Below are 11,958 nucleotides of genomic sequence, written 5' to 3' on the forward strand. Positions count from 1 at the left end.
CGAGACCTTCCTCCACCTTCGGCGCACAATCGATCCCTTCATCCTGATCGCAGCAAATAGTTGAGCTTAATTAGGCACTTGCCAGTCCATATCCACTTTTTTTTTTGTGCCGAATCCATGGGACTGGGGAGCTAAGCAGATGAATGTTTCTTCAATTTCTGTTTTATTCATTTCGTTTTTCGTTGATTGCGCTTCAGACACCGGAAGCTTGATGCACCTTGCAGAAATATTTTCTCCAGAAGTGGATGGCGATGTGACATAAATATTGAAACAACTGCCGACTGGAACCGAGAATTTTTCAGACATTTTTTTTTTACCACTCCCTTCTACCTTTTCCGGTGGAGTTGTCCAACGCGGCCATTGCTCAACACCGCTCCTTCCACCCAACTCCAATTGAGGTGTCCTAAATCCTAAATGTCCTAAAGATATTTCTCGGAATCTCGGCTCCACGATCTAACTCGTCAATTTTTATCTCCGCGGATTTCCACTGGCACACGGTTTTCAATAAATATCTCAGAATTGAGGGCTGATATCGAAATTTTTGTTAAAATGTCTTAAACAGAGAGAGTGAGGTTCTACAAAAAAGTTTATTATAAAAATTTCATTATCTGCCTTAGATCTGGAGATATTCAGCAGCAAATCAAGTGAAAAATGAGTCGACTTGACTTATTTAAACGCTTCGTTCCTGAAATGTTGTTGACAGTTTGAAAATGAACCGTGGCAAAGTGTTTTGACTGACGCGGAATTTTTATTCGGTCTCGTGAAATTGGCAAGGATCGGATCCCCTGAAGAATCGAGTACCGTTACACAATACTCGAAAAGCAATCGATCCAGTCTGCGACTGCAGCTGCCTCACGTACAGTTTTACAAAAGTTGTCTTTTTGCTCGTGTTACCCTTCTTTCAGGGCTCCTCCTTTTGTCATTCTGAAGCGGTGGTCCAGGGGCAGCACGTGCTGACCGCCGTTTCATACATTGATTACAAATGACGGCCCGACGAGCAGTTGTTCATCGAAATTATTCGGTTGTTGGATTTTTCCCAGAACTCCTGCACCCGAATGAGCTCTCGTCCTCCATGGAGTCTTTGACTGCTTACGACACGTCCGTGGGATCTCCAGGACCAGTCCACCAGAGCCAGAGGACCAAACGCATGAGGACGAGTTTCAAGCATCACCAGCTGAGGACCATGAAGAGCTATTTCGCTATTAATCAGAACCCCGATGCCAAGGACCTCAAGCAATTGGCGCAGAAGACCGCATTGTCCAAACGAGTGTTACAGGTGATTCCCATGATTATCCGCTCGGTCTGTCACAATCAGCTCAATAAATTTTTTTGAATTTTATTGAATGTCTTTCACAGAATTTTCCACAAAAACCATAAAAAATTAAATCAAAAACAATTGTTGCTTCCCTTTTTCTCTCATTGAAATTCCTAAAAATTGGGAATGAATCCCTGGTAATGATGCCATAAGTTTTAAAAAATATAAAAATATGAAATAGGAGATTTTTATTTTGCTGCAGGTGTGGTTTCAAAACGCGCGAGCCAAATGGCGTCGCAACATGATGCGTCAGGAAGGTAACCACGGTGGGAGCAATGTGGGTTGTCCGGGTACCCCAGTCTCCTCATCAACGGGTAATTCCCCAAACATTGGAACAAACGCGGCATTCTTGGGGGACAGCAACAGCCAGCCCTCAACCTCGATGGAGGAGATCCACGCACTCCATCACCTCCACTCAGGCGTATCCTCCCAGATGTCCTTCTCCGATCTCTATTGACAACGAATGGAGGAGGAGGACAGCTTCTCCTCTGGCTACCCCGGATGAATAAACGAATCATTCATCCAATAAAAGACTTACGGTGCTACGTGTTAACGGTTTAATCTGAACCCCCCAACAGACTCAATAGAATCGAGAAAAAAAAAAATTGAGTTCAGAAAACTCCACTAGTCACTAGACCACAACGCAGTCTATTTCATTGAAATTAACTCGTTTAGACGTAATACGTGATAATAATCGTAGTTGGCAGATCCGAATTACCAAAGTGATTAGACAATAGGTTTGAAAGTGTGTCGACAGTGATTGAGGATTGGGGAGCGTCTGCAATAATCATTCCTTTCTTCATTTCCAGTGTCATAACGAATGTCTCGGATGTTTATTTAAATCCAGCATCATTGTAAATTAAATTGAGAAACAAGTGTAAAATGTGTGATGTATAGATAAATAATTATGCTACTTCACCTCTAGTCTTCGCATGATTAATTTGTACTGAGATAAGCGAGAGCAACATTTTTTACCGCGACATCTCGTGTCTCTCTGGGAATCCTAATTAGCATCAAATTGGGTATTTAAAGATTTCACGACAGAGGAAGAGGGGGGAGGGGCGGCTGATTTTGCTAGCCTACTTAAAACCTGTGTGAATTGTTAGTGCCATAATACATATAATTTAGAACACGCGCGTGTTTAACCACTCACTACTCTTCTTCGCGCCCGGAGACAAGCCCAATAGTGTCTATATGAGTTTAGCTTTTAAATACACATGCACTGGGGTGGATATTCTGGTGGGCGCTCATATAAGTTAATTTTCAATCTATATGCGGACCTCGGATGCTCAGACTCTCCGCGACTCATCAGCGAAATGAAGAAATTGAGACTCTCGTTAATATTTAATGAACTTGGAGGGCAAGGTCTGGTGGTCGCCAGTGTTTGGCCAACTTTTGCATACGCCGATATTAATGCTCACTATTTTCCATGAATCCTCTTTACACTCGTGGAGTACGAGGCAGTTTATTCAACTCATTCTCAATTTACGTACAGAGAAAGAAGATTTTTTATGGCGAAGAAAAATCCTTCAATTCTGAGAACTCTTGACTTGATTTAAGTTAATTGTTAATTGTTATTGTGTGGGTTGAGCTGATTTTAGTTGGGCTTTTAATCATCTCGACATTTGGTTTTCTCACATTTTAAGATCAAGATTTTTCAAGTAAAAAAGTCAGTAATTCGGAGTAAGTCATGCTCATTAATCGTCAGGAACACAGACCCCTAGGATCGAGTGACTTATTCTAAAAAAAAAAAATGCCTTTTCTCCGCGCAATCTCAAACAAGCGCATACGTGAAATATAATAATTCCAGCGACCGGCAATTACAGAATTCCGGTGGAAAGTGAATTCACGTGAAAATCCGCGTGCACACGATGTGAACGTGCCGAGGTTATTCTTCCGTGACTGATTGAATTTTACGTTAATTAGACGCGGATCGTTAAGCCCAGTGGGTCGAAGGCGTCGGACTGTCTCGCGTCCTAACCAGCGATCCTCATATCACAAATGAAGAATCCCTCGAACCTCAACCCCTCCCCAAGGACGTAGATCAATTATTCTGCGATTCAAAAAACAGCGGTGACAGTTGATTCGCTGAAAATCCCCCGAGTGGTTTTATCCAACTGCCAACTTTGGTAGCTGGTGCTTTCCCACGGAAGGGCTCTCTGGAGACTTCTTGAGAATTTGAACTTGCCTTTCAATCCCTGCCAGAATCATAAATCCCATCCGAGTCTTCTCTCTCGTGAGATAAAACCCCCGGCCCCCTAAACCACCCGGATCGATTCGTCAGCGTCGTCGCGCGTTTGAAGTACCGCGCAAGAAAACGCGCATCGGTATTTCCACTGATTCCCACCCCTCGACAAACCGAGAACACCCATAAGACAATGGCAGAAGAGGTGAGGTGAAGAGGTGGAAATACAAGACGGCTGGATTCTTGCGAATGATGGATCAAAAAAGTGGAGCAATTTTCAGTAATTTGTACGCGGTGGCGGCCGAATCCGCTCAAGTATCGGCACTCCGGTGAGACTTGCCGATGCAGATGGCGCTGCAGGTGATGCGGTGAAAATTAAACGCGCAAGTGCACGCATGCGCAGATGATAATCCAGAGGTACCTCTATTTCGGAGGGACAGGAGGTAGAGCCGAGTGAATCCGGTCGATACTCTTTTGTTCTGTCAAAACGTCGGGACGTGGACCGCGCCCGGTCTCCCTCCCTCTCTCAATCGTCAATTCGCTTTCTTTTTCTCCCCCGAGGATGCCCTACCAAGGGGCCCTCTTACATTTCTTTGGCTTCTCTCGGGGAAACGATATGTGAGTGCGACGATGGAGACAGAGGCAAACGCGAGTTTTTATTGGGGCGGCTGGTTTCGTTCGCCTCTCCGTTTTGCTCCTGTCCTCTATATCCTCGGCCTTCTGACTCTCTTTATTCGGCCCGTGAGACGATACACCGCTTTCCGTATCTATCCGAGGGGAGAAGATGCACACATATAAACTGGCGAGATTGTCTTTTCGCTGAGCGAGGAGAAGAAAGGAGAGAAGAAGCGGCTACAGCTGCCGCTTTGCGAATCGGGGATATCTCTTCTTTCCACAAGTACCGCCATCGTTCTTCTATCTCCTTGCCGATATATTCTCGGTCTCCACGACCAAAAAATATTTCGATATCTCTACCGAAATCCTCACGATATTTCGCTCATACTCCACTAAATCCGGGGGCTGCAATAATAAAATTACTGCATCCATTATTTTGAAGTTCAGTTTTCGGTGCACTCTGAAAACGCAAGTGACATGCACAAAAATTGTTGACAAAACTCATAAGAAAAATGTTATGTAACTCCAAGGTGTGGTATCAGCGAATGTCTACAGGTCATGCAAAAATCTGAAAAAGACAGAACAAGCTCTAAAATGAAAATTCATCCTCTGAGCAATCAACAAATGTTTTTCCATCACTTATCCTCGGAGTTGAACTGTATATTTCATATGCAGGCTACACCTGACTGACGCCTGTCGCGATAGGAAGGCAACGAGCCATGAAGCAGTAAATTCCAGAGTATCGGCCGGTTATTCAAACATTGGAAAAAAAAAAATAGTAGTTGCGGAGATAATGCATCGGACCACACGCGTTTGCCCTCTCGTCCGGGCAAATGGCGTCGAGGTACCAGCACCTCCGTCGGAGGGTGTTGGGAGGAAAAATAAAATGAGTTGAGTGGGGGGTAAAGCCCAATTCCATGTTCACGGGAGGTTTACGATAACGATAGGGATGGCGCGAGAGGTTGCATACTTGGGAGTTGCCGGTGAGTTTAACTTGGGCGATAGTGAATTCCCTCGGGAGCCCGAAACTCCGATTCGGTGGGGTAAGGAATATCGCGGTGGGCAGATGTTGCATATGGAGAACAGAAAAGAAACAAAGATGGCGGCTTTTACCGGGTCGGCTTCTCCCGCCGCCTTCGAGTGGACCCTGGCATTGTCTACTGTGGTGAACGTTGTAAATAATGTCTCCTCGCTGGTTGGGTGTAGGGAGCATGAAATCCTGTGTGCACGAGAGAGGTGGATGCTGGTGGACTTGGATATCCCATCCTTCGGTTGTCCCCCTTCGAAACGGCCAACCTGTCGCGCATAAACTGATTCAGCACCCATGTCCCTTCCGTAAGTCCCTGTACACATGTGGGACTCATTCTCATTGGTCGATACCACGGGATCGCTGGATCACAGATTCACGAATTCCATAGGACAAGGAAATCGGAAAACTCAATGATTTTACCTGGAAGAATTTCATGAATTCAGAAAAATTTTAAAAATCCAGAAAATCCCCGATCTCTTCAGGAAAAATTTCAAGATGAACGGAAATTTTCTTCAGGTTACATTCAGGAACGCTGTCTCATGAATTTTCATAATTTCCAGGGAACAATTGAGTTATCTATTTTTTTGAATTTTTACCGGACTCTTGACGCGATGAAAATCTGAGAAGTTGCGGGTTTTCCCCTTTTTCCACAGCCATCGGGAGAAAAACCAGATAGCCCGAGGAGAATGGTAGGAAAGAGTCAGACAGCATCTTGGGGACCTCGGATGCAGTGAGAGTTCACGTTAGCTCGTACACACACTTGTGGCCCCCCTTTATTTTTTCGTGTTGCCAAGTCTCCAGGATTATCCAACCGGCGCATCGCTTATTCGTGTATCAGGAGTTTTTTACGCTTTTTCATTCTCGTGGCGGGGCGACGCGCGGTGGAAGATTCTTTGTTTGCGATGGTCGTTCTCTCCAGGAAGAGGCGCGCCTCTTCTCTGTTGGGTTAAGGGAATAATAAAAAATGAAAGGAGGGAGGAAAGGGGGGGTGGGAGAGAGGAAGGGAGATGGCCAGGAGAGAACAAGAGGAGCAAGGTGGAAGGAGGAAGATAGTGGCCATTGTAGCACGATCTGGACAAAGGTCGCCATAGCGACGGAATTCAAAGGGGAACACGAAAATGGCGATTTATGCTAATTGAAGTGCTTCTGACCGTTTACCAAGTTTCACTCTACCTTTCCTTTATCCATAGACCTCCCTCTTCCCTCACAAATGCGTATTCGACGATTTTTTTCTTTCACTCCCTTCGATCGAGTATCTCCGATGAAGTATTCCGTGAAAATTAAAATAATTAAAATACCTCGAAGATGTTGAATATTTATGTAAATAGAACAACGGTGGAGAAACACCTTCTTTCACCTGCTCTAATTGAATTTTTTTTATCCACCATTACGTGAAATGTGGAATAAATGATAAACGAGAGATGTCAAGGTGGATTATTTATCGTAGTTACATTTCTGGGGAATTGATGGGATTCCATGGGGACCTGGTGCAGGTGCTGGAGATGAGAAAGCCATTACGAGAAACTGTGAATAAATGGACGCTTTTGCCGATTCGTTTCTGTACTCATTCTGTCAAGGATAGCCACCACTTGGGAGTGGAGCTGCAGCGTTGGGGGATTTTTTTTTTTTTAGAAAAATTCTGTAGCTGGGAGGGAGAGGGTGGGGTGATTTAGCTGCTCGCTGACTTTTTTTTAGGAATATCTCGATAGATTATCTATCTGTTTAAAAAAAAAATGACAATTTTCATCGATAGTCTTTTAAAACAATTAGTTAGGAAATATTTAGTTGGCAATATTCATTAATTACAAGGTTAACGCATTTCACTCAGGAAAGTACGTCAACGTTGCGTCTGACGCAAAAACTGGAACGAGTTGTTGTGAAGTAGAAAAGGAACGTGGTATGGCGGCCAAAGGAAAATTTTGGGTGACCTGTGAATTTTTTGTAATCACCACTTTGCCATATTTTTCTAGTATTTTTTAAATCCTTATTAAAAAAATCATTTGAATTTGAATTTCATGGGATTCTAATAAGATTTTTTTTTTTTCAAAATTTCCAACGCAATTTTTAGAAGTTCTTCACAAGTGAAATTCTCACTGAGTTCCCAGAGATAATTTTAAAATATGTGACAATTACAGGAATTCTGGAGAACTTTCGAGAATTCCTTTGAATTTTTTCAGAACTGCAATCCACGGAATTCTCGTTGTAATAAAATTGAGAATTTTCTCCGCAAAATGAATACAAAATGACAACCAGTGTATCACCTTTGGCGACTCCCAGAAAAGTAAAAAAAAAATTCCCCACTCGTAAATTAATTCACCGACGAATTTCATAGCCTATCAACGATGGATAACCGAGGATATCTATCAAAGACTTCATCGGTACAAGTATAAAATACGACGCTGTGACCCGATATATTCGCAGTCAATTCTCAATATTGGAGTTGGTTGAATGGGTTTTTAGTTTAAAACCACTCATAACTCAATTTTCGAAATGAAGGATACCGGGTAACGCCCACCGATTCATGCCTGACCTAGGCCTCGTTGAATTTATGACACCGTGCATTAACATATTTCAGAATATAAAAGAGGGGGAGTGATGTGGAGGAAAAAGAGAAAAGTCGGTGATTTCACCGGTGAAAAGTGCAAGTTGATGAATCCCTCGGTGATGCATCGGAGCTTAACCCACGGCAAACGTATCGAATGACCGTTAAAAAAATACGACAAACGCACACATACATGCGTACTGAAAATACGTGCGTAGGTTTGTTTTAACAAGGCATTTAAAGCGTACTCGGTAAACATTCGGAGAGAAATATCGGTTGTTTATGGCGAGGTGATTTATCACCTCTCGCGCGCGTCGGGCATGAGCGTGCGAGGGTCCACTTGAGTGCCCTCTGGCAGGTGAGGGTGGGAGGATGAACCTGGGGAATAGGTTCAGGTGAGGGCTCGTTTAACTTGCGGGGGAGGTTAAAACCCCCTCCTCTTTAGTCGTATTTTTTCCTTTTTCTCTACCATCGACGAGCAGTGATCATTTATTTTTTACTCACTCGGCTCTTGTCGGTTGAATGAGTAGATGATAATTTGATATATCGTTGCGTATTGCTCTTATCAAAAAATACCAATAATATAGGCCATGATTAAAATTTGCAGTTCCTCCAGAATATGTCCGGAATACGCAATTACGCAGAGAACATGAAACATCATTATCAGGTGGAAAAATTCCCGGCAGTTAATTGTCTCGGCGAAATTTCACTGGGGCAAATAAATTTTCCATCAGTGTGCAGCAACCATCGGAAGAATATCCCATTAAAATATGAAGAACAGCCAACAAATTCTCACTCGATTCAATGGTAAAGAGACAATCACGGGAGTCAGGTAATAGATCAGACCGGCAGATCCGATAAGATAAACAAGGGCGAAAACCACTTGGTGCAAATAACTCGAGCGCGGTATTTGTTCTTGTCGTGGATGTAGAAATTTTAATGCAAAAATGATTCAATAATCTGAACGCTCTCGATTCCCATCTCCACATGTGAAACTGTTGAGCTCTCGGTTACGCAACACTGTGGCATCCGATAATAGGAAGCCCAAGCCCTCCGCATCGCTGGGTAATTTTAATTGGCTTCGTTATGCGATTTGAGAATGGCCATTCGACCGTTTTCCATCTTCGACGGATACCGGGCCGAAAAACACGGTGAATATCCCGTGAAATCGAACGGAGTGAGGGAATTCTACTCAATGATTTGTGGCAACGTGCGCTATTTTTAAGTGGCGGCTCTTCGGCGACATTTTTCGAAGACGTCGAGAGGTATCGAAAAATCGGGGGGCGAGGTGCCAGAGGCTGGGCCCCAGGCCCCTACCGATCAGGGTTAAAGGGTTATGAGAATTGACCGTTGAGGTATATTTCTCACCGCTACCGCAAACAGCTACTGTTCGCTTCAATGAAATCCACCAGGTGGGAGGTCTCGTCCAATCTCAAACTAGATTCATTTGACTATTACGAGATTATACTCAATCGGTGGAATTCACCACTCGTTAGGAAGATGTTTTAGAAATGAGACAAGTGTGCCTCCAGTTTTTATTTCAACCGCTTAATCTCTTTGTTTGATTTGAAAAAATTTCGCATTTCTCGAAACTGCTTCCCGCTTCGTCTTTTCAATTCTCTCCGCTGGGATTCTTAATCTTCATTAGTTCGCTCGGTGGAGGCAGCATTTGCATACCGTGCATGGCCTCTCTTTTGCTCTGCGCAACGGTTTTTATCTGATCGTTGGCGACCACAGACTACAACAGGTGAAAAGAATACACCTTTTGTTGGGGTTTCGATAAGTTATTCGATATTACGGCCCATCCAGGAGGCCCGTCATCCGATCCTAGGGAGTACTTTATATTGTTGCTCCCAACTTTCCTGGTTACCCCAGGAAAAACTATGTCTCCACGGAAAATTACAATACTATCAAAAATATTGGCGATTTTCAACTTGAAGGAGCGAACAAAATTTATTATTTCAATACACGTAATTATCTCCTGAATTTTCATTTGGTATTAATACGAGGAAAATTTTTTAATTGAATAGGATGTGGATTAAATCATTTTTGATGCTCCCTGTTTTTCTCTCTATTTTATTTTTTGGTTTAATTATTGAATTCTTCGAGTTGTTTCACCATTTCACAAGGAAACCCAATGCCAATATCGAAACACACGTCCCAGGAATTTAGGAAGCAGCGGAATCCGCACGCGGATATTTTAATTCGGGATTATTGATACAGAATTCGCTACCGTGAGAATCAAGGCCGATTCCTCAAAAGCTAATGAAGACACGTTTGCCTGTTATTAAGAGAAACAGCATTGTCGGTCTTCGGGGCCGAATTTTTCGGCTTATTTATCCCAACAATTTCTAAATAACTTCAGCAACGCCTATTAACCTCCAGAATCACTCGAAATTATTATGATTGCTTATCAAAATAACACAAATCAAAATATCTCCCTTAACCCTTTGTAAATAAATTATAATTTTGTAAATTTGTAACATTAAAAAAATAATATAATGATATCATCCCATCTCGACTTGCAATATTCTCGCGAAGTCATTTATTTAAATCGCAATATTTTTACTTGTAATATTTTTTTGGAATATGCTCAGGGGTGATATTATTAGATTTATTTATTATTATTCTTGAATAAAATTTAGAGCGCTCACCAACGCTTCTCCATCAAGCAGCCAGAGAGAGAAAGATTGAGAGAGAGACAGAAAGAGAAAGAGTGCCGGTATCCGGAGAACGTGGAGAAAGGGGCTGGAGGGGAGTTTCTCTACACGAGGTCAGGTCTGGGGTCTCGGGTTTTGCCGGGGACCCCATAGTCTTATATGCGCCGAAGAACTCACCTTATCGCTGAGGTGCGCTCCTCGTCCGGGTGGCCTACTCGGCCTTAATTGCGGGCCCATATCACGATCCAATATGGCCGCCCACTGAGCACTGGCCAAGTTGAGGTTAGGCCGGTCTTCCCCGATCCCTGCGCCCACCGTACCATTATTTATGTACCACACGTTACAGAATCATCGTGGGATATCAATACCACTCTTGAGTCAAATTACACCCACCCAACAGCCACCCAATCTCTGTCCGTCACGTGACCCACACACGACCGCGACTTTTCCGCGTAAACAGTCGGTATAAACGGTACAATTGGTACAATCGGTGTACGTGAGAGGTCGATTGAAACGTCAGATCTGGGGTTGACGGTGTAATCGGTTTTTGGGAGAATTCACGTGGATGAGGTAACGCACCCCGAGTGGACGACGGCGAAGCACTAGTTTGCCATTGGATTTAGTCGTTCCTCTCTTGGAACACAACTGGGACTCTCCTCGGTCTGAAGTTGCCTGGTTATGGCTACGCCGTGGCGCTTAACGAGTCTAATTAGCGACGAAAACGAAAACGAGTTTAAACCTTTTTTCCGTGAGAGAGGGGAATGGGGCTTCCCTACGCCAACTGCGCGCAGACTCCTCGGCTTTTTTACGGTGGATGAGAGAGAGAGGGGAAGAGGGAGATGAGCGGATGGATGAATGAAATGGGAGAGATAAATTAAGGAGAGTCAAATCGAAAATCATTTGGTCGTGATGTTAGATTTTTTGTTTTGTCTTGGGGGAATCGGGTCAGCGGAACGCGCTGGCAACTCGATGGTTAATTGGGGGGGCCTTCTTTGGTGAGTGGAGATCGGTGACGGAAGGGGATTTTGTGGGGGAGGAGGAAAATGAGGAGGAAATACCGGTGGATTGCGGTGAAAATGAGAGTATTCGGCCGTTCATTAATTAACGGAGGCTACCGACCTCAACTCGGAGGCTCGTTAACCCGCATCCCACTACTACACCTCTGCTTTCCTCCTCTTTGAGCGTCGCTAATCGCAATTCGAGCTCCACCCGTTGGGGGGGCTCCCCTCGACAAACACCACTCCTGGCACACTTATATTCAGACTTTCCCTTTTTTGTGGTGACCTTGCACGCTTTTTATTGATTTGCAAGATTTTTCGCAATTGAAAACCTGAAAAACGCATTTTTTAATTCCAGAAATGCTGAATCTTGTCTGGAAATGTGACAGCAATCGATTGCACATTCAAAGCACATTCAAAAATTGCCAGATTTCTGAAGAATGATCACTTTGGGGGTGTAAAAAAATAGGTCGACGGGAAAGTGTGATTTCCCTCAAGTTTCTCGAGATCAATTTTAAAAAAATCTGTGCAATAGCTTACAGTAGAAATATAGAAGTTCAATCCGCAGACTTGGGGTGGTGTGTCGGAGCGCGGTATTTTCACGCCCCATTAT

The 11,958-nt window shown here is 43.7% G+C and overlaps 1 protein-coding gene and 1 long non-coding RNA gene across 3 annotated transcripts in view; one reads left to right on the plus strand and one right to left on the minus strand.

The window, feature by feature from the left end:
* LOC105263423 (LIM/homeobox protein Lhx9) overlaps positions 1–2,207 on the plus strand; it is a 26,406-nt gene extending 24,199 nt beyond the window's left edge. For both annotated transcript variants that reach the window (XM_011299630.1, XM_011299631.1), the window contains exons 5-6: positions 1,041–1,276; positions 1,518–2,207. In XM_011299630.1, the coding sequence (XP_011297932.1) occupies positions 1,041–1,276; positions 1,518–1,772 (491 nt within the window). In that variant the 3' untranslated portion in view covers positions 1,773–2,207. The remainder of the gene's footprint in view (positions 1–1,040; positions 1,277–1,517) is intronic.
* Positions 1–10,991, minus strand: part of LOC105263422 (uncharacterized) — a 15,051-nt gene extending 4,060 nt beyond the window's left edge. Inside the window, exon 1 of the long non-coding RNA XR_891898.1 lies at positions 10,525–10,991. This is a non-coding gene — a long non-coding RNA (uncharacterized lncRNA). The remainder of the gene's footprint in view (positions 1–10,524) is intronic.
* Positions 10,992–11,958: the final 967 nt, after the last annotated feature.

The sequence above is a fragment of the Fopius arisanus genome, unplaced genomic scaffold (genome assembly GCF_000806365.1).
Source record: "Fopius arisanus strain USDA-PBARC FA_bdor unplaced genomic scaffold, ASM80636v1 scaffold00015, whole genome shotgun sequence".
NCBI classification, from domain to species: domain Eukaryota; kingdom Metazoa; phylum Arthropoda; class Insecta; order Hymenoptera; family Braconidae; genus Fopius; species Fopius arisanus.